Source organism: Daphnia pulicaria, chromosome 4 (assembly GCF_021234035.1).
Source record: "Daphnia pulicaria isolate SC F1-1A chromosome 4, SC_F0-13Bv2, whole genome shotgun sequence".
Taxonomy (NCBI): domain Eukaryota; kingdom Metazoa; phylum Arthropoda; class Branchiopoda; order Diplostraca; family Daphniidae; genus Daphnia; species Daphnia pulicaria.
In genome coordinates this window covers 18,655,709-18,673,558 of record NC_060916.1, presented here as the reverse complement: position 1 = coordinate 18,673,558, position 17,850 = coordinate 18,655,709, and the positions used below count along the sequence as shown (strand labels likewise).

At 40.9% G+C, this 17,850-nt stretch overlaps 1 protein-coding gene and 3 long non-coding RNA genes across 5 annotated transcripts; 1 reads left to right on the top strand and 3 right to left on the bottom strand.

The window, feature by feature from the left end:
* Nucleotides 1-129: 129 nt before the first annotated feature.
* Nucleotides 130-969, bottom strand: LOC124338563. Of its 2 annotated transcripts, none has more exons than XR_006917875.1 (3): nucleotides 802-969; nucleotides 576-695; nucleotides 130-505 (listed from the first exon to the last, which is right to left on the bottom strand). It is a non-coding gene; the product is annotated as an uncharacterized LOC124338563 (long non-coding RNA). The 2 variants fall into 2 exon arrangements; XR_006917874.1 differs by having other exon boundaries at nucleotides 834-969.
* Nucleotides 970-1,032: 63 nt separating this feature from the next.
* On the bottom strand, nucleotides 1,033-1,921 carry LOC124338564. The gene is made up of 3 exons (XR_006917876.1): nucleotides 1,745-1,921; nucleotides 1,597-1,665; nucleotides 1,033-1,181 (listed from the first exon to the last, which is right to left on the bottom strand). It is a non-coding gene; the product is annotated as an uncharacterized LOC124338564 (long non-coding RNA).
* A 9,801-nt stretch (nucleotides 1,922-11,722) lies between these two features.
* On the bottom strand, nucleotides 11,723-12,764 carry LOC124335732. Its single transcript, XR_006916883.1, has 4 exons — nucleotides 12,575-12,764; nucleotides 12,381-12,504; nucleotides 12,194-12,321; nucleotides 11,723-12,109 (listed from the first exon to the last, which is right to left on the bottom strand). It is a non-coding gene; the product is annotated as an uncharacterized LOC124335732 (long non-coding RNA).
* A 249-nt stretch (nucleotides 12,765-13,013) lies between these two features.
* Nucleotides 13,014-14,569, top strand: LOC124338518. The gene is made up of 6 exons (XM_046792606.1): nucleotides 13,014-13,267; nucleotides 13,354-13,659; nucleotides 13,722-13,757; nucleotides 13,826-13,893; nucleotides 13,961-14,143; nucleotides 14,199-14,569. Exons 2-6 carry the CDS (start codon nucleotides 13,452-13,454, stop codon nucleotides 14,304-14,306), a joined length of 603 nt encoding a protein of 200 aa, XP_046648562.1. The 5' UTR covers nucleotides 13,014-13,267; nucleotides 13,354-13,451; the 3' UTR covers nucleotides 14,307-14,569.
* The last annotated feature ends 3,281 nt before the right edge of the window (nucleotides 14,570-17,850 follow it).

Here is a 17,850-nt window from a genome sequence, read left to right as displayed (position 1 = left end):
CCGTACTAGCTTATACACTAATTTATCAGTGTTTATAATATCTTAACGGAAAATTATGTAGATTTATATAAAAATAGACGAGTCAGGATATAGCGTGTAAAAACAATGCAATCAAAGAGAAATATTGGACAAATCTTTTTTATTGTATTCAAATAAACACGTACGTGACCAGCGAGAATTTCAATTTCAAAACAATACAATTGTGACGCTACACAAAAGTGTGAGGCATGGCCAAGATCGTCTTGACTTAATTGAGCACCAAAATATTTGAAACGCAAGAGTACAGCTTAGTGAAACCCATCAACGAGTGCCATTTTACCCTCAGAAAAATGTGTTTTATTATAAATTTTAAATGGGAAGTTTAATCAATTCAGAACCGACAGAACATGAGCTTTTTTTTCATGACATGAGACTTGGTGCTCTGGCTTCTGTGTGGGCAGGACACATCTACTCTTATGGCCACTGAAGGAATAATTATGCTCATTGGAGTACATCACGATACCATCTGATGTAAATAGAAATGATACAAATACATTAGTACTTTGAAGTCTGAATGATGAGTCACAATTCAAAACCTATTTAGTTGCACCATTCCCAAGATTCCAGTTATTTTCCTGACAAGGACGTTGTAAAAATGAAATGCTATTCACAACAAACGCTTCAGCTGCAGGATCAGTATACTGAAACAATTTTACCTGAGAAGTAAAAAGAAACAAAGAGAAATTAAATTCTTAAGTTGATCACAAAATAAAACTGCTGTTATATTGTTCCCAAATAAGTGAGGGCAGTAAAGGGGCACACCATAAAATGTCTTTGCAATTTCCAATGCCTACTTTGTCTCGTGTTCTGGTTTAGCAGCTGGAAGGGAATAGACTTTGGGTCTACAGCTTGGTCAAAGCAAACTTCATATTCATTGATCCCTTTGCCACAAAAAATGTAAACTCTGACTTAATTTGCAGTCATGTCAATTCTAAACATAAGAAAGAGATCAGCAAAATCAGCACGAAAGGATTTCTGAAAAGTTTACTTGCCTGCTTCTCCCATGTTCACAACTGGTGGTATACTTCTTGTGCATCAATACAAGAGCAATCAATAATGTTTAACTATTTGAGCCTTCCCTATTTGAATTGAATGAGGCTGAGCCATGTCTTGGCATGCACCTTTCTCTTTGCTGGGACAATCTGTTAAATTTATTAAATACTAAATTTACTATGTTTAACATGACTAGATCCGTGGTGTCATCCATGATTGATAGAGGAAATAAAAATAAAAATTGTGAAGTGATTCACAGTGGAATTTTTGAGATGAGTCAGTGGATGCAGTGGATGGAATCAAGAGCCATGACATCACGGCCAATCGCCCAATCGGCCATGCTTTCATGCATTTCAACATAAACACAAGCGAAAGTGCTGCCATCTACATTAATATCAGTAAACTGAATACCGCCAATGTTATTATATTACAGAATTATTAATAAATCTTGTTAAAATGGTTGGTTCGAAAGGAATTTTTTCATGATAGAACATTACTTAATTTAGTAAATTCTCTTCTGCGTGTTTTTTTGTCCTAAACCTAATTCATAATAATTCAAATTACTTTGTTCTGGAGGCTGGTTGCTGGAAGTTTGTGGCCCGTGATGTTTTGCACTGCAAGCCCTATTAACACCTTATTTCGTCCAAATTTAAAAGATAAAATGATTTTTTAATTGTGTACAAATGCTTCTCAACAACGTAAAAGGTGTTACGTTATGCGGTATCTTCTGTTCGTCGTGTGTATTGCCCTTGCCCCACATCGCCACCGAGTGGCGCTGTGATCTTGGGGAAATTATTTGCCGCGGCAGTACGTACCGCCGCGGTGGTTGTCCAGTCAGGCGGCGGTAAGTACCGCCGCGGCTTGTTGAGACCAAGTTGAATTACTCACGACTCACACAAACAGTGCTCCCACTTCTAAAAAACAGGCGCCCCTAGAAGTTGCCAGATCAGGGAAATAAAACCCTGAAAAAAAAATGAAAAATCCCCAGAAATATCCCTAAACACATTTTCTTTCTTTTTACCCCAAATTTCTTTAAAATCCCTGTAAATCCCCCTAAATTTCTACAAAACCAATTTTCACGCTGAAAATTTTCTATACGCATGAAATTCTTTGTATTTTCAATTTAAAATTAAGTGTTACAATACAAAAAATTAAACAGAAGGTTACATATTCAAGAAATTATTTCATTTCTTTTTTTGTGATAAACTTCAGAATCGAAAATTTGAAACAGTTCAAAAAGAATAATATTATAAGATGGCAGATTGCCAAATCCAGATGTCAGAGTCAGATTTGCCAGAGACCCAGAGTATATGAGAGTACAGAGTAGGCCTATCTCTCACAATCTAACTACTATAGTCTATAGAGTAGTAGTACTTATTTTCTACACAGTGGCTCTGGCTACCGCGTTTTTTTGGATGAAAACAAAATTTTATCACGTTGAGTTCTTAATTTAATCGCTTGGTGGCTTCCTGTTAAAAAGAAGTACAAAAATAGGGAAATTTCCCTAAACATAATTTCCCCCCCCTAAAAATCCATAGAACCATAGTTTGAAAATTTCCACCCTTTTTTGTTTTTAAACTAACGAAAATATCCCCAGATAGGGAAATATCCCTAGAAGTGGGAGCACTGCACACAAAGTTGAAGATCGACAAAGAGTTAAACTTATTTTGGAAATCGACCATTAGCGCCTCCATTTAACGCGCCTTTTGTGTAATATTTGTGTCACATGAGAAAAATTGGTTACAACCTTTTTCTCCTAAATAAAAAAGTTAAACCAAAATTTGGGGTTAATTTTTTAAGAATATTATTGTTTAATTTTTTTTCTATAAAATATTGCTCTGTTTTAAAAAATGTCATTTGTTTGTTTGTGAATGGAGCACATCCTGCGTTGCGCCTTCTCCGCAAATGCGAAAATCTCATTTGTGTCCAAGCTGGTGTGTGTCGCCTACAGCGTCTTATGGAAAAACCAACTTCTTCCCGTTAAAACAGTTGTTTTCTTACCTATAACTTTGATTTCCACCCTTTTCTTCCTAACAGTGAATACTTTATTCATTTCTCTATTACTTAATTTTTATTTCTATCCCCAATTCCATCTGGTTAATTTTTAATTAATTTTTGTTTGTGACTGGTTTTTTTGTTGTCTCCTGTAGCAGAAGAATTTCGTTCGTACGTGGTCGATTCTCAGGCTGGTCGCACACTATCTCGTCGATGCTTAGGAACGAATCGCGCAGTCACTTTTTCTACTGAGGAAAGTCAACTATTATCGACTGTCTATAAGAGTCGACTTCTCCATTAGAGTGTGCCTTTTTGAATGCTAGCTTGTATTTTTGTAATGATTATTGTATTTAATCCTTTGAATGTATTTGATTGTAAAACGTTTGCAGAATAAATTTATTTTAAATTCTCGTTTGTATTTTTGATGAACGGATGATTTTAAAGGTAAATTTTAAAAAGGTAATACTCTCACTGCACTTGGTGTTGGTTGCTGGACTAGTGATGCTTAGGATACATTACAAAAGTGGTACAGGAATACACATAACTGAAGCTTTATTTAATTAAAACGTTAACAGCATTTGTTAATATATATTTAGATCTGATTTAATCTAGATTGCGACGAATTTCACAGTCACTTTTTCTACTGAGGAAAGTCGATTCTTATCGACTAGTCTATGATAGTCGACTATTCCATTTGAGTGTGCCTTTTTGATAGCTAGTTTGTAATTATTATTGTATTAAATCGTTTGAATCCAGGGTTTAGATATAAAAACGTTTGCAAAATACTTTTATTCTTAATTTTTGTGTGTATAATTGTACAATGTGGTACAAATTGTAATTCTCAACGCTACATAAGTAATTGATCGCCCCGCCCCCCTCCCCGCAGTTAAATACACATGCGTGTGTTTATATTTCACTTATTCTGACTTCAAATTTTGATTCAGCGAAAAAAAGTTGACTTAGAATTGTAATTTTAATTAATTTTCGTCGTTCAGCCGCATAGTAGCGCGCGTGAAAATAAAAATTCGTTCGCAGTTAATTACACGATAAGAAAACAATTTTTTTACCGAGGAGAAGTTGGTTTTTCCATAAGACGCTGTAGGCGACACACACCAGCTTGGACACAAATGAGATTTTCGCATTTGCGGAGAATGCGCAACGCAGGATGTGTAACTGCTCCATTGTGACTCTGCAGACCAAAGAAAACAGAGATACTGCAAGATGAAAAGAATAAAAACGTTTTCTTTTCTCTCCAGCTATCTAGCGACCGGACCCAGAAGCTTAAATTTAAAAAGTTCGAGCCGAGTGGTGTTGCTACAGTTGCAAGTTAACACTGTCATTGGGAACAACCTCTCCATACCCCTTATGGAGAGGTTGTTCCCAATGACAGTGCTAAATTTCCCATAATGGGATTCGACGAGAAGCTACTTTTTTACTTACGACTTTTACATGGAGGCATAGGGAGGTCTCTCCGACGGTGGCGCCATCTAGGCTCTCGCGGCATACGGACATAACGAGAGACCTTTTAGTAAAAAAAGCGGACAACCCCTTATGGGAAATTTAACATGGAGACTGGAAACCATCTCTCCATGCCAATGTCTATAGTATTCTCTCACACACACATATTATTCTCTCATACACTCTTATTCTATTGTGGCACTCTGGCAGAGCTATATTATGTTATATACTAGCTATACTAGATTTCCGTTGGTATTGCGTTAGTAGCTAAGGCCGTTCACATATGACGTCACGAGCCGAGGGGGGGAGGGGGGTGCTCCTTGTATGACGAATTGTGACGAGGGGAGGTAGTATTCACATTGGGACGTCACAAAGCACTACACAAGCGCCACCAAATGGGATATGTTGGCAACTTCAAAAATTTCTTTTAGTTTTTCTGGATCGTTAGAGCAAAGTGATTGCCAGCACCTCGTTTGCTTGACCAATTAAGAAAATAATGAACAACATTGTGTTCTGTATTAAAAACTACAGAAAATACAGAAAATAAAGAATTTTTAGTGGCTTAAACAATTTTTAAAAAGGGAGGGGGGTATCTGACTTGGTGACGTCATATTAGAGGGAGGGTATACCTACTGTGATGAATAGTGACGAAGGGGGGAGGGTGTAAAATCGTAAAAAAGTCCGTGACATCATATGTGAACGGCCCCTATTGAGGCTGATGATTTTTTGTGTTTAGTCGGTTTAACATCGTCTTCTTTGTCGCTCGATTTCATAACGGTTTCTTGTGATGGTTTAGGCACGGGGAAACGTGAAGATCTAACTAATGGTGATGAGTGTAACTTTGGTTCGAATAACCCTAGAATCGGGCTTTGTTTGGTTAGATTGGATGATCCGGATGGTGACGTGTATCGGGGTTGGGGTAGCGGGGTTTAGCATAGATCGGTGCACTGTGTACAGGTCCACATGTGTGATGTTGGTTGACCATTTTCACCTTTTCATTGGGAAACCCCACACACTTACCATGGAACCATTGCCCGCACTGGCCACAATGGATAGAAAAGTCCAAATCAATAGGGGAATTGCAGTCCGGAAAGTGACAGGTTAATTTTTCTGCATTTTTTGCCATTTTGTGATTACTATAGATAGATTGAAAGAGAGTAATGTGATGTCAGATGTAAGATAGTTTCGTCCAGATTTCGGACAATTTTTCGTTCAAAGACAGCTTTTAAAAATTATTAAAAATTGAATTAGTCACCATAAAGAATGGAACAAATTTGTTTCAAATGTAATGGAGAGTCTACCTTTTTTTCCTTTATAAAAAAAGCAGATAAAGCAGGTCGCATCCCATAGAGAGGCATCCCTAGTAGAACAGGATAACTTCTAGATATCTTTAAGATATCTTCCTATCTTATTACTGTCTCGTTAAATAAAGAAATCTTAAAGATATCTAGAAGATATATGTAATTAGATATCTTCTCGAGATAGATGGTAACTATCTGTAAGATATCTCATAAAAGATATCTTTCTTCAGTTTGTGTGAACAGAAAAACAACTTGTAAAAGCAAATTTGTTTAAGTGAAACCAACGTAAGTTAGGCTTATTATCAAATGTAATTTCTTCAATTTTAAGTTATAAATATGCGAAAAACATGCATTGCGACTTGATTTTAAATACTAACAAAGGATGTGTTACATTCAGGCCAGTGACGTTCAGGCCAGCGACATTCAGGCCAGTCCCCGGCCACTGGCCTGAACGGGAGACATTCAGGCCAGTACCAGGGGACTTTCAGGCCAGTAAAGTATAGCCACCCTACTACCCTAATAACTCTAGTCTTAAATGAACAGGGTAGGCCTATGTAGAGACTCAAGACCGCTCAAGACTTTGAAAATGAAAATTTACCTACTGCCGCCACTGGCCTGAAAGGATTTGGACATTCAGGCCAGTGGCCGGGGACTTTCAGGCCACTGGCGTGAACGTCGCTGGCCTGAACGTCACTGGCCTGAATGTCCGGGACCCCACAAAACTATGTTTCAATAGATTCATTACATTTAGCAACTGGGAAAAATTGCTCGGAAAAATCCTTAGTCAGACTAATATTAGAAAACACGCTAAATCTGTACGTAAATAAAGATTTTGCACTATAACTGTTAATGTGCATGACATTTTAAGAATGTATTTTAAAAAAGGTACCCTAATATCGTACATAACAACCCCACTTAAAAAGATTAAAAGTTAGATCACACCACAAACCGGAAGAAAAATTTGTATGTGTACGTTAAGAGATAATTACCTTACTTATGTGTGATATAAAAGCGCTTTCTCATCAATCAATAATGTAACAAACTATTCTCTCAAAACTGAGCAACAAGTTATATAATTAATGTGGCGTGCTGGTATCGCACTCGACTGCCACGCAATTGGTCCGGGTTCAAATCCCGGTAAAGACAAAGCTTCTATAAGTGAAAATCAGTATAAAAGTGTCTGAAATCAGTAAAAACTGCAAAAGAATGAAAGAAATACTGAGAAGGGAATATTAGGAAGGCATAAGTAGTAGTAAATACTTTATTAATTTGCTGTCTCGTACATGTCTTAAAGAAGATATCTTCAAGAGATGACATTTAACTACTGCAAAGATATCTATAAGATAGCTATCTAATAGATGTATTCCTGTCTGAAAGATATCTAAAAGATATCTTGTTCTACTAGGGATGTTGTTAATTATAGCGTCGCGCAGATCAGATGCCAATGTGATTGTTGGGTTCCGCTTCGTATCATTCAAGTCACTGCGAAATCCATGGCAGTGTATGAAAAACACAGATTTGAGAATTCCCCTCTCAAAAATTTGTCTGATAAACAATTCCTAAAATTCCCAACAAAATAATTGTTTAAATCATGAATATTGTTATCACGAATTCACGCCACAAAAATAGGTTCAATGTCTCGTGTATTTTTTCATAGACTTAATTTTCTTCTCTCTCGCCCGACATTTTCTTGTAGAAGAGACTAGACTTTTTTAACTTCACCCACCCATACAACAAATCATTCTCCCAACTTCTCGCGCTGCGTAATATGTGGTTCCCCTCCCGTACTGCATGCACAAAAAAAAATAATCGACCAAGTACAAGCCTCTTACCAAGTCCTCATGTGCAACACATAGAGTAGACGGTAAGCCGATGCCAATCAAAACAGTATCCTTGGGCCTGTGTGAGTTAACCATGAAATCTGGCAAAAGGCTAAGAAGAATGATGTCCAAACTATCGTCCGTCGCAATAGATTTAGTCATTTTAGAAATAGGATTCACGGCATTAGAAACGCTAACAAACTTTCCAACGACCATTATTTTGTCTGGGTAACCGGGAAAGTTGAACTGTTCTAAGGGACCCGCGTTACTGTTAAATTATAAAATTAAATAGTTAAATTTATGACTTTATTAAATTATTTTTCTAGAATTCTTCTTTTCCAGAAAAAAACGCATAGCAATTGACACTCAAACGTTTAAGTAATTCACCTTTCACTTTCAGTTATGGAGTCATACAGATGCTGAAGTTGTTTATCATAAGCAATTCAATCACCTGAAAAATTCAAGCACAGAAAGGCAAGTGTCCTTGGTCCCCTTGTCTCTTTGCCTTGTTGGATGAGTTTGTCTTTTATTTTGTTGGATAGCATGAAAACACTACAAATAGTAGCATTTTTTGCACAATTTTTACAGCGAACTTTGCTTGTTCCCAAATTCTGTCCATAACGTTCACCACATTTCGTAGGGGGTTTGTAGGGCTCCAATTTCTTCAATTCCCTTGTAGATTTAATCTCTGCGGTTCCAATTAAAGAAATGACTTGCCTTAACGATGGAAAGAAAATTTATTGAAATCTTTAACTACTTTTGATTTTGTAAGAGTCAAAATGACAACTAAACTTACCAAATCAATTGTTCCACCGTTTTATGGAGTGATGGGTAATTCAATGGATCTGTTAGTTCTCGCAAACCTTTTGCCCAGTTCTCTTTGCAGATTTTGCAGTCCAGCCCCTTTTCAAGTAACATGTTGCATTAAAATGCTACTGTTCCTTTGCAAAGAACGTAGCCATCTGGAAAAGGAACAATGTCTTCATCTATTTGCGGCTTGACCCGTTCTGATAATTAATAAATTCCACCACGCCACCGCCACGAATATCGGGTTTGTCACGTTAGCCTGTACAACCTTGCAAAAATTGGAGTCGTTTTTCCAGTGCTCACGCACAGGGGGATCGACCCCACCCTCGCCAAGCACGAGAATTTCGCGAAAAGACAACCCACCCAGCTCAAAGTCCAACAAGTTGCAGGCCGCGAAGCAGAAGGCCAAACGGAAGGAGAAGAAGAAAGCCAGGTCAGAGCAGCTTAACAAAGACTTCGGGTCCGTCTTCCAATATCTTGGATGCCTGGCAAACCCTGCCGAGGCACCTACCACCGACCCAACAGCCAATACGCCAGCTCAAGTAGACACCAACCCACCAGCAACAGTCAGCGTCCCCAGCCTTACTCAGAGGAGCGTGAAAGCAGCCCACCACCCGAACAACTCCGTCAACCCCGCCGAGCCACCAGAAACCGCCTCTGGCCTCCCCACAACCCGCTCCCGTCTCAAGTGAGTCGTCGTAGTAGTGGAGAACCTCACACACTACAGAGAGAGCACCAGCAGCCACCGACCACGGCGGACGCCGTACGAACGCCGGTAACCCTCTATACACGCCGCCACCACGAGTGTGTTTTCCACTGCTCACGCAGAGGATGACACCACCCAGACAACGGCACGTGTTCGCTCTCCAATGCTCACGCAGAGGGTGGCAACACTCACGCCAAGCCACACACAAACACGCCGCCGTCACAAGCTCAACTCACTGCACTCCATGCCGCTTCAACCCGACTCGCCACAGCCCAAACGGCAGCGCTGAACGCCACCACCGACGCCGCCACACCACGAAGCAGCAGCCAACACCGCAGCAGCAGCCGACACAGCTGTCCAAGCAAAAGTCACCGCAGCCAACGCACACGCCACGCAAGCCCGAGTAGCCGCAATCATGGCTAACATCAAAGTCGAAGCAAACGCCCTGATTATAAAACCGTTAAAACCTTTAAAACCACATGGACAAGCCCCTCCTTTTGACATGGAGGAGAGAAAAGACTCATTTGACGTGTGGGAGACTCAATGGAAATTTTTGATCGATCTGTCCTCCATCAAAGATCTGGTCCCGGGGCCACAACAGCCAAAATACATGGCGACCCTGCTATTTTCCTGCATGTCGCCAAATATAATGAAAACTGTAGTCAACGCCGGCCTAGGAGCCACGGTAATGGAGGACGTCACCCAAATCATCGAATAACTGAGAGAGCGATGCAACGCCGGGAAGAACAAACGCGTTTGGCGCCAACAATTTAAGTCCTGCACAAAGGCTCTCAATCGACAACTGGCTATGCGAACTGCGCGACCTAGCCAGAAAATGCGAGTTCGAGACGTGCTGCAACCGTTGTGACGCGGAGCAGATGCTGGACCACTTCCTTTTCGGCCACGACAGAGAAGTGCAGCTAAAATTATTCGACATCGGACCGACCCTCACCATCGACCAGCCCCTTCTCTACAGCCCGCACATGCGAGACGTCGAAACTCCTAGCCGAGCAACTAACAACCGGAGCATCAGTACAAGGAATCAAGCCAAAGTCGATGTACCAGAAACAGCAGCAGCCACAGCAGCAAAAGCGGACGCACCAAACAAGCCAACCGGGGCCACTTGCGACAAATGTGGCCTCGAAATCCGCCCAGCCGGCCATTATTGCCCAGCCAGAAACGCGACGTGCAGGAAATGCAACGTCATGGGACACTTTAAAGCCCTCTGTAACGCCAAACCCATAATCACAGCCATCTACGTCAATCAAGTGTCCTCCGCCAAAGACGACAGCGTCACAGTTTCAATCAAGGCCAGAGGAATACCAGCCAGAGAGCTACGCACACTACCAGACACTGGCTCAACCCTCGACGCCATCCCACCGTCTGTCTACCACCACCAATTTCAAGACGTACAATTCGACGCCGGCATACACGCCAAGACCGCAACCGGCAACCACATCAAGTCACTCGGGTCCTTCCAAGCTCAAGTCGACTGGAAAGCCAACGACGGATCGTCCAGACCCGTCCAGTCAACCGTCCAAGTCCTGGAAAACCTGAGACAACCAGTCCTATCAAAGACAACGCAGCAGAAATGGGGAATGATCCCCGTCGACTACCCGAACGTCCGAGTACATCAAGTCTCAACCGCCCGCCCGTCGGATGAACAAACCGCCAGAGATCTGTCCAAACTAATGGTAGAACGCCCAAAGGTATTCGACGGCGTATGCAGAGTAATGGACTGCGAACCAGTCCACTTAACGCTGCGAGAAGGAGCCATCCCGATCCAAATCCGTGGACACCGCAACATCTCCGAGCCGCTCATACTAATTTTCAAAAACGAACTGATGAGCCAGGTCGATCAAGGCCTCGTCCGCCCAGTGCCAGCAGGAGCCGTCACGCCTTTCATCAGCGGCGTCGTCACACTGCCCAAAGACTCAGTGTCAGGTGGCGTCCGCATCACGTTCGACCCGGAAGGAACTACTTCACAATGTTCGACGGCCTCAAAGGTTACCACATGATTCCACTCGACGAGGAATCAATGGACCTGACGACGTTCTCAACCCCATTCGGCCTCTTTCAATATACCCACCTCCCAATGGGGATCGGCCACGCAGGAGACAGTTTCGGCAGTCGCTACTACCAAGTCTTCGGCGACTTGCCCATCACAGGTTGTGTCGAAGGCATGTGCGTCTACACCGCCACGTATCCAGAGATGATCGCCTTATCAAGACAAATCATCGAGCGCACAGACTAGCACAACGTCTCATTCAACGCGAAGAAGACCATTGGAGCATTCGCGGTAGAAGAAGGAGACTTTGTCGGCTATCGCCTCCCCTAGTAGAACACGATATCTTGTAGATAGCTTAGAGATATAAACATGTCTAACTTGTGTATTGTGTTAACTAAGATATCTAAAAGCTTATAGATAGAAATCTCACATACTAGTTTTTTTACTGCTCTCACATAGAGATATGATATGTAAGATATGTTCGATATGTTCGGATATGTTATAAAAAAACAAGTTGTGCGCATTTATAAGCGCATAGCATGGAACCCGCAAACGCGCACCTATTAATCAAATAAATACACAATAGCAAGTGAAATCCTTTTGAAATGTTTATTAACACGCTGATGAAAAAACGCTTACAATTTGAATGAAAGTTAAAATTATAAATTTAAAGATTGCTGTGCTGTGTCTTTCACTTTTCACTTATCCATGGGGGTATGATTAAGGACTTTAAAGTGTAGTAATAACCCAACGTTTCTCTACGAATTCCGGCCCAACAAACAAAATTACAAAAGGCGTGACAGTACCGTACGAGATCTTCTGAAATGCTAGCTTGGAAGCAACTAGAAGAGTGATGGAGGGGGGCTATTCACTTTGATCCAAGCCGTCGTGATTCTTGTGTTCTGCTTGTGTTTTCCCTGCTTCCTTTTGATTGCTGATGAATTCGTTCCCGTCCGTATTGCATTTGTGTGAAAACAATGACCTAAGATTAAAAAAACAAAACGATTACGTATCGGAAATCAGCATGAAAAAAATTCTTAAAACTAGTTAAAAAGGGAATACTCACAATACAGTTATGAACTTCATGGGAGAATACTTCACAAGAGTTGGTAGCCCGTGCTGATTAATACCAATACCTCATTGAAAACAGATAGTGAGTTGGCAGCCGTTCTCTCAAAGTGGACCAGCAACAGCCTAGAATCGAAACAAGAATGAAGTGAATCTTGTATTTTGTGTAAGAACGGAATACTCACAAAAGACTTGATGAACAAGTGACTTGTTCACAACAGTTGGCAGCCCGTACTGATTACCAATACCTCATCATTGATAACAGATAGTCAGTTGGCAGCCGTTCTCTAAAAGAGGACTAGAAACAACCTACAATGAAAAAAATAAAGAAGTGAACTGGCATTTGGTGTAAGAAATTAAAAACGGATCGAATACTCACAATAGACGTATTAAGCACTCCACAAAAGTTGGTATTCCTGAGCTGACTAACATTACCTAATTGTTAATCTTTGGTGGCGAGCTTCAGCAATCCAATAGGTTTGAAATATTGCTTTTATGTAGAAATCAAATTGACGTAAATGTTACTTCACTTATTCCTCGATCGCGTGGTTTGAGCATCAGCAGAACGACTAAAGCTGCTAAGTCATTTCAATCGATTTATAAGGAACAACGTTGCAATTATACTACATTTGATAATTAACATTTTCTTAACATGCTGGTAATTACGAGTTAAATCGAATAAATATTTCTAAAATTAAAGAATTTAAAAAATGTATTGCTATGACATTTTAGCTACAAATTTAAAAACAATTAATGATAAATATTTAGTAAATGACAACTCTACATGTGGCCAGAAAAAAGACCAAAGTCGCCATTTTGAAAATAATTTGAAGCTTATTGTTGTTCTGCTCCTGGTTGAGTACTTGGCGTCAAGTCTCTTTTAGTTGTATAAAATTCCTAAAACTTCGCCTGATGAAGAAAACTGGCTATTCCTAATTGCTACTTATTTTACCAGACAATTCTTATTCTGCGACTCACAAAATTCATCTCCTGAAAGTGAAAGGTGCTGATACTCATCCCCATGTTGAAAATTGGGACAGACACCATGCTTTCGAGATCATAGGAAAATTTGGTAAATAGGAATTTTACTTTAAATTACTTGTTTGTTATTGTGAACATTGTATCAATATGGTTTTTTGGTGATATTACTGCATGCAGGCACATATGATGAGGCTAGATTGAATCTTCCCTGGGTAGAATCTGGTTTGCCCATCTTGGATGATACAAACACAGGAAGAGGACAACGATAAAGGAAGATGAAGAAGATTACCCTGCCAGGGGAATGCACAACAGATTTTGATAGTGAAAATGAAGTTGTCTCTAAACCCGCTCCACAATCAGTAGTGAAGGCCACTAAGCATTCCAAGAAGTCTCCTAAAAACACGTCAAGAAAACCACAATCATCTTCAACACCTATTTTAAAACCACCAGCAGGTCTGCAGATCAACAAAAATACAAGCAACGGTAAAAAAAAAATGAAACACTTGCCTGGTCACTATAATAATTTATTCGCATTTCACTTTCAGTTACTGAAATACCAGCAAAGCAAACAGTGGACACCGGTAAACATAATTCCCACTTTTTATTGTAATATAATGTACTTATTTACACATTTGTGATATGCTTATAGGAAACATCATCTGCTGCAGAACATCACGAACCTCAGAAAACGATGATTCCTTTGGAACCCAAGACTATGTTAAAATTCGAAACAAGTTTATTTTTGTTGTTGTTATATATTACTTGCATGTGTAATATTTATTAGAAACCATGCAACCACAACCCAATTATTCTGGATATTACAACTTGGGAATGCCACCATTTTGGGAGCATAATTCGAATCATTCGAATTCTTTTAACCAAAGTTGTACACCACCTCCTTCTTGGTATGATTTTCCCAGCCAGCCTATGGGTTATGTCTCAAGCAGTGGCCATTCATCTCAGTTTGGTAATCACATGTTTTATTTTTTTAAATCTAATACTTATTCCATATTTTATTGCAGTTGCTCAAACTTATGGAATGCCGTCAACCTCTGTTCAGGGAATGCGTTACTCAACGCCCGCACCATCCCCGTCCACTGCTCATAAATTTCCCGTCAGTGCACCTATAATCGCTCAGTCAGTGCACCAAAGATATCAACATCAAGGCATGTCGTCAACCTCTGTTCACCATCTCCGTCCACTGTACATAAATTACCCGGAAGTGCACCTATCATTCCTAAGTCAGCGCACCAAAGTATGTCGTCATCAATGTCGTTAACCTCTGTTCAGGAAATCCGTTACCCCATCCCCGTCCCGTCATTCGTTCTGACATGAATTTCCCGTCAGTAATTGTAACACTTGTGTTTATAAAAAAAAGAAATAAAGTGTTTTGTTTTTCAAATGATGATCCCATCGTCTGCTATAGCAATCTAGACGTGTGTTTTACTAGCTCCACATATCGTTTCATAGTTTCGTACATATAGTGTCTACCTGCCTTAATTTGGTTTCATTCTGCTACGGTTAACCTGCTGCTCATGGTGACACTAATTTTAAATTTCCTCGCTTGTTACGATGCCATTATCAAGAACCCCCCCCCCCCCCCTAGCCCAGCCATCAACATGAGCCAGGGCGATGGTGGCGACATATCTGGATCTGATTCGGCAACTCAATCAAAACAACATTGTCACTTCTGCTCACAACCGTACAAGGGGAAAAAAGACTCTAAGTTCTGCGGTAACCCATGTTTTCGACTTCACCAGAAAGCTAATAGCAAGAACGCCCCTGTCTTAGCTAACAATCTGTTCCAAGGTGTCATCAATCATTCAGTTGAGTCAGAAATTTTTTCAACCCCCAAGAACAATTCTCAAACAACTGCAAACACCAAGCGTCCTCTATCAGCTAACTCAAGTCTGGATGAGTCTACTCTTACGTCCGGCCCGAAAAAAATACGCTATGAAGACTTCTCCAGCTTCACTGATGGCCTGGATCTCTCCCAGCTGGACTCTCTATCTAAAGAAGAAATCACATCCAAACTTCATGCTGCTCTCGACTACGCCAAGACTCAAACCGATCGCATCTCTAAGCTTGAAGCTGAATTGGTGGATGTGAAACTCGCTTTTGCCGACTCGATGACACTACGCTACATCAACCAGCGATCCGCATCCATGGCAAAGCTTCCATCTTCCGTTGCTGCACTACCAGCTGCACCTTCGTACTCCCAAGCCGTAAGGGGACATCAGGTGCCGATTCTAATGGCCAGCTTCGCCTCATCTGCCAAGCCGACCGACCGTATTTCTCTCGCTGGTATTGAAGATCTCCTAGGCTCCACTGGAGGTGGCCCTGTCCCTGCCTCTGTCAGAAAGAAAGACGACAAAAACTTCGTCCGCCTTGCCGATCCTGCTGACCTGGAGCGTGCAAAATCCATCCTGGAAGCGAAAGCTGGACCTGACAGTAACAATGTTTTTAATTCAGTTTCTCGCCCAACTAAATTATATCCTGCTGTTGCTCTATTTGTGAACCTTAGTTTTATACCCGCTTTGAAAGAAGAAATTATGCTAAGGAATAGTGGCCTCAAAGGGAAAATTGAATCAGTCTCCCAGCTTTTTTCTAAACCAGGATCACAAAAAGGCCATATCAAAATTCTTTTTAACTGCAAAGAGACCAGAGACTTTGCTTTGGCTGTAGGTGAGGTCGACTTTTTTAATACAACTGCTCGGCTAGTTGAGATGCTTCTGGATCGAGAGGTCCGTCGCTGTTTTAAATGCCAAGGGTATGGACATGCTCAAGCTTCGTGTCGTGATCCAAACCCTAGCTGTGGTAAATGCGCAGGTGCTCATCTTACCCGTGATTGTACCAGTCAAACGAGGAAGTGTGTAAATTGTAAAGGAGCTCACCAATCTGGTGATCGCTTTTGCCCCATTCAAATGAAGGCCGTGGCGAGATACAGGGTGCGAATGGAAAGAAATTAATGTTGTTGACTCAGACATCCTCTACAAAATGCCGCGAAATTAAATCCCTCAAATGTCTCCAAATTAATTTTCGACACTCCAAAATTGCTTCTGCCTCCCTTGCTCAGGTTATTGTTGATTTAGATATCGATCTGGTCTTGATACAAGAACCCTATGCATTTTCTGCAACACATCCTGTGATCCCAAATGTCCCCAATGGTTATTCTCCCTTCCACGCCCTAACTAAAGATCATGCGTATGGCTCTGCCATAATCGCTCGTGATTCGATAGCAACTAAATTCAATCTGAAAAATAGGCACCTTGACAATCATGTAGCGTGTATTGAATTAAAAACTGTTGATGGCCCTCTTTGTTTCTGTTCGCTCTACTTGAGACCGTCTGAGCCAGCTTTTCTTTCATCGGCTACCACAATCTTTGACTCCATTGGTTCCACTAACGTGGTATACGGAGTTGACTCAAATGCGCGAAATCCTGTATGGAATAGTATTGCAACTGATGTCAGAGGCGCTGAGCTTGAAACCTTGCTTCACTTTAAAAACTCAACATCGCTAATGTAGCCAGAGAACATCTTGTTTTTGTACCTACCGGTACGTCATTTGTGGATCTCACTTTTTATGGTGATCGTGTAGATATACAGTCCCGGTCTTTCTTGTCCATCCCATCATTGTCAGACCACCCTTACATCTTGTTTGAGGTGAACTCGGTGAAACCAGCTCCACCTAGAGCTAAATGTTCAATGCCCCCTCTTCCGAAACTGTGCTCGATTAATCAGAAACTTTTCAATGAGTTGCTTTTGAAAGAATCGAAGCAGTGGAAAGATCCACTTTGCCTTCCATCTATCTCTGAAATTGAAGAATTAGTTGATACAATCTCATTGTCTATCACAAAGTGTGCTAAGCTTTCTAAAATTCCTCGTGTTGCCCCAATCGTTTCATGCAATATGCCATGGTGGTCGGACGAGCTGCGCCTGTTGCGCAACTCAGCCAGGCATAGTTACAGATTATTATCCAGATCCCATACCAATGAAAATAGTAATAATTACAAAAACGCACGCTCCATTTATCAAAAAGCAATTCGCTCTGCAAAGAATAAGTCTTTTGCTAAATTTCGGACAGCAGCAACGACCTCTGATACTTTTAAAGCTTTATCGGATTTCACTAACAAAAAGAAAACTATCTCTCTTCCTGATACGTTAATCATAAATGGTATCCCCACCTCTGACCCATCCAAAATTATAAACGGTTGTGCCGATCATTTCTTTCCTTCTCCAATGCATTCCAGCTGCTACCACGACGATATTGAAACAAACTGTAATGCCAAATTAGCTGAAGCCACGACTGACTCAATTCCTCAAATAACGAACTGGGAGCTAGATGCTGCTATCTGCTCTTTAAATACTAATTCAGCAGCCGGTTTTGATGGATTAACGGCTGCAATGGTCGTGCATTGCCTGCAAGTAATTAAATCTCACCTGATGATAATTTTGAATGCATGCATTAAGCTCAGTTTCTTCCCTGATAAATGGAAAATTTCTAAAGTCATTATAATCGGAAAACCAAACAAACAGAGCTACAGTGAGATGCAGAGTTTTAGGCCTATAAGTCTGGCCAGCACTTTTTCTAAGATCCTGGAAAAAATCATTCTGGGTCGTCTTCAATGGCTGGCAAGATCTCAGGATTGGTTAAGCCCTTATCAGCATGGCTTC

What these genes read in the sequence shown, in the direction of transcription:
- LOC124338518 (XM_046792606.1), top strand. Translation starts at nt 13,452, where the DNA reads ATGAAGAAGATTACCCTGCCAGGGGAATGCACAACAGATTTTGATAGT. An exon ending in CAACAAAAATACAAGCAACG is followed by an intron (nt 13,660 to 13,721) that starts GTAAAAAAAAAA and finishes TTTCACTTTCAG; the next exon opens with TTACTGAAATACCAGCAAAG. An exon ending in CCTTTGGAACCCAAGACTAT is followed by an intron (nt 13,894 to 13,960) that starts GTTAAAATTCGA and finishes AATATTTATTAG; the next exon opens with AAACCATGCAACCACAACCC.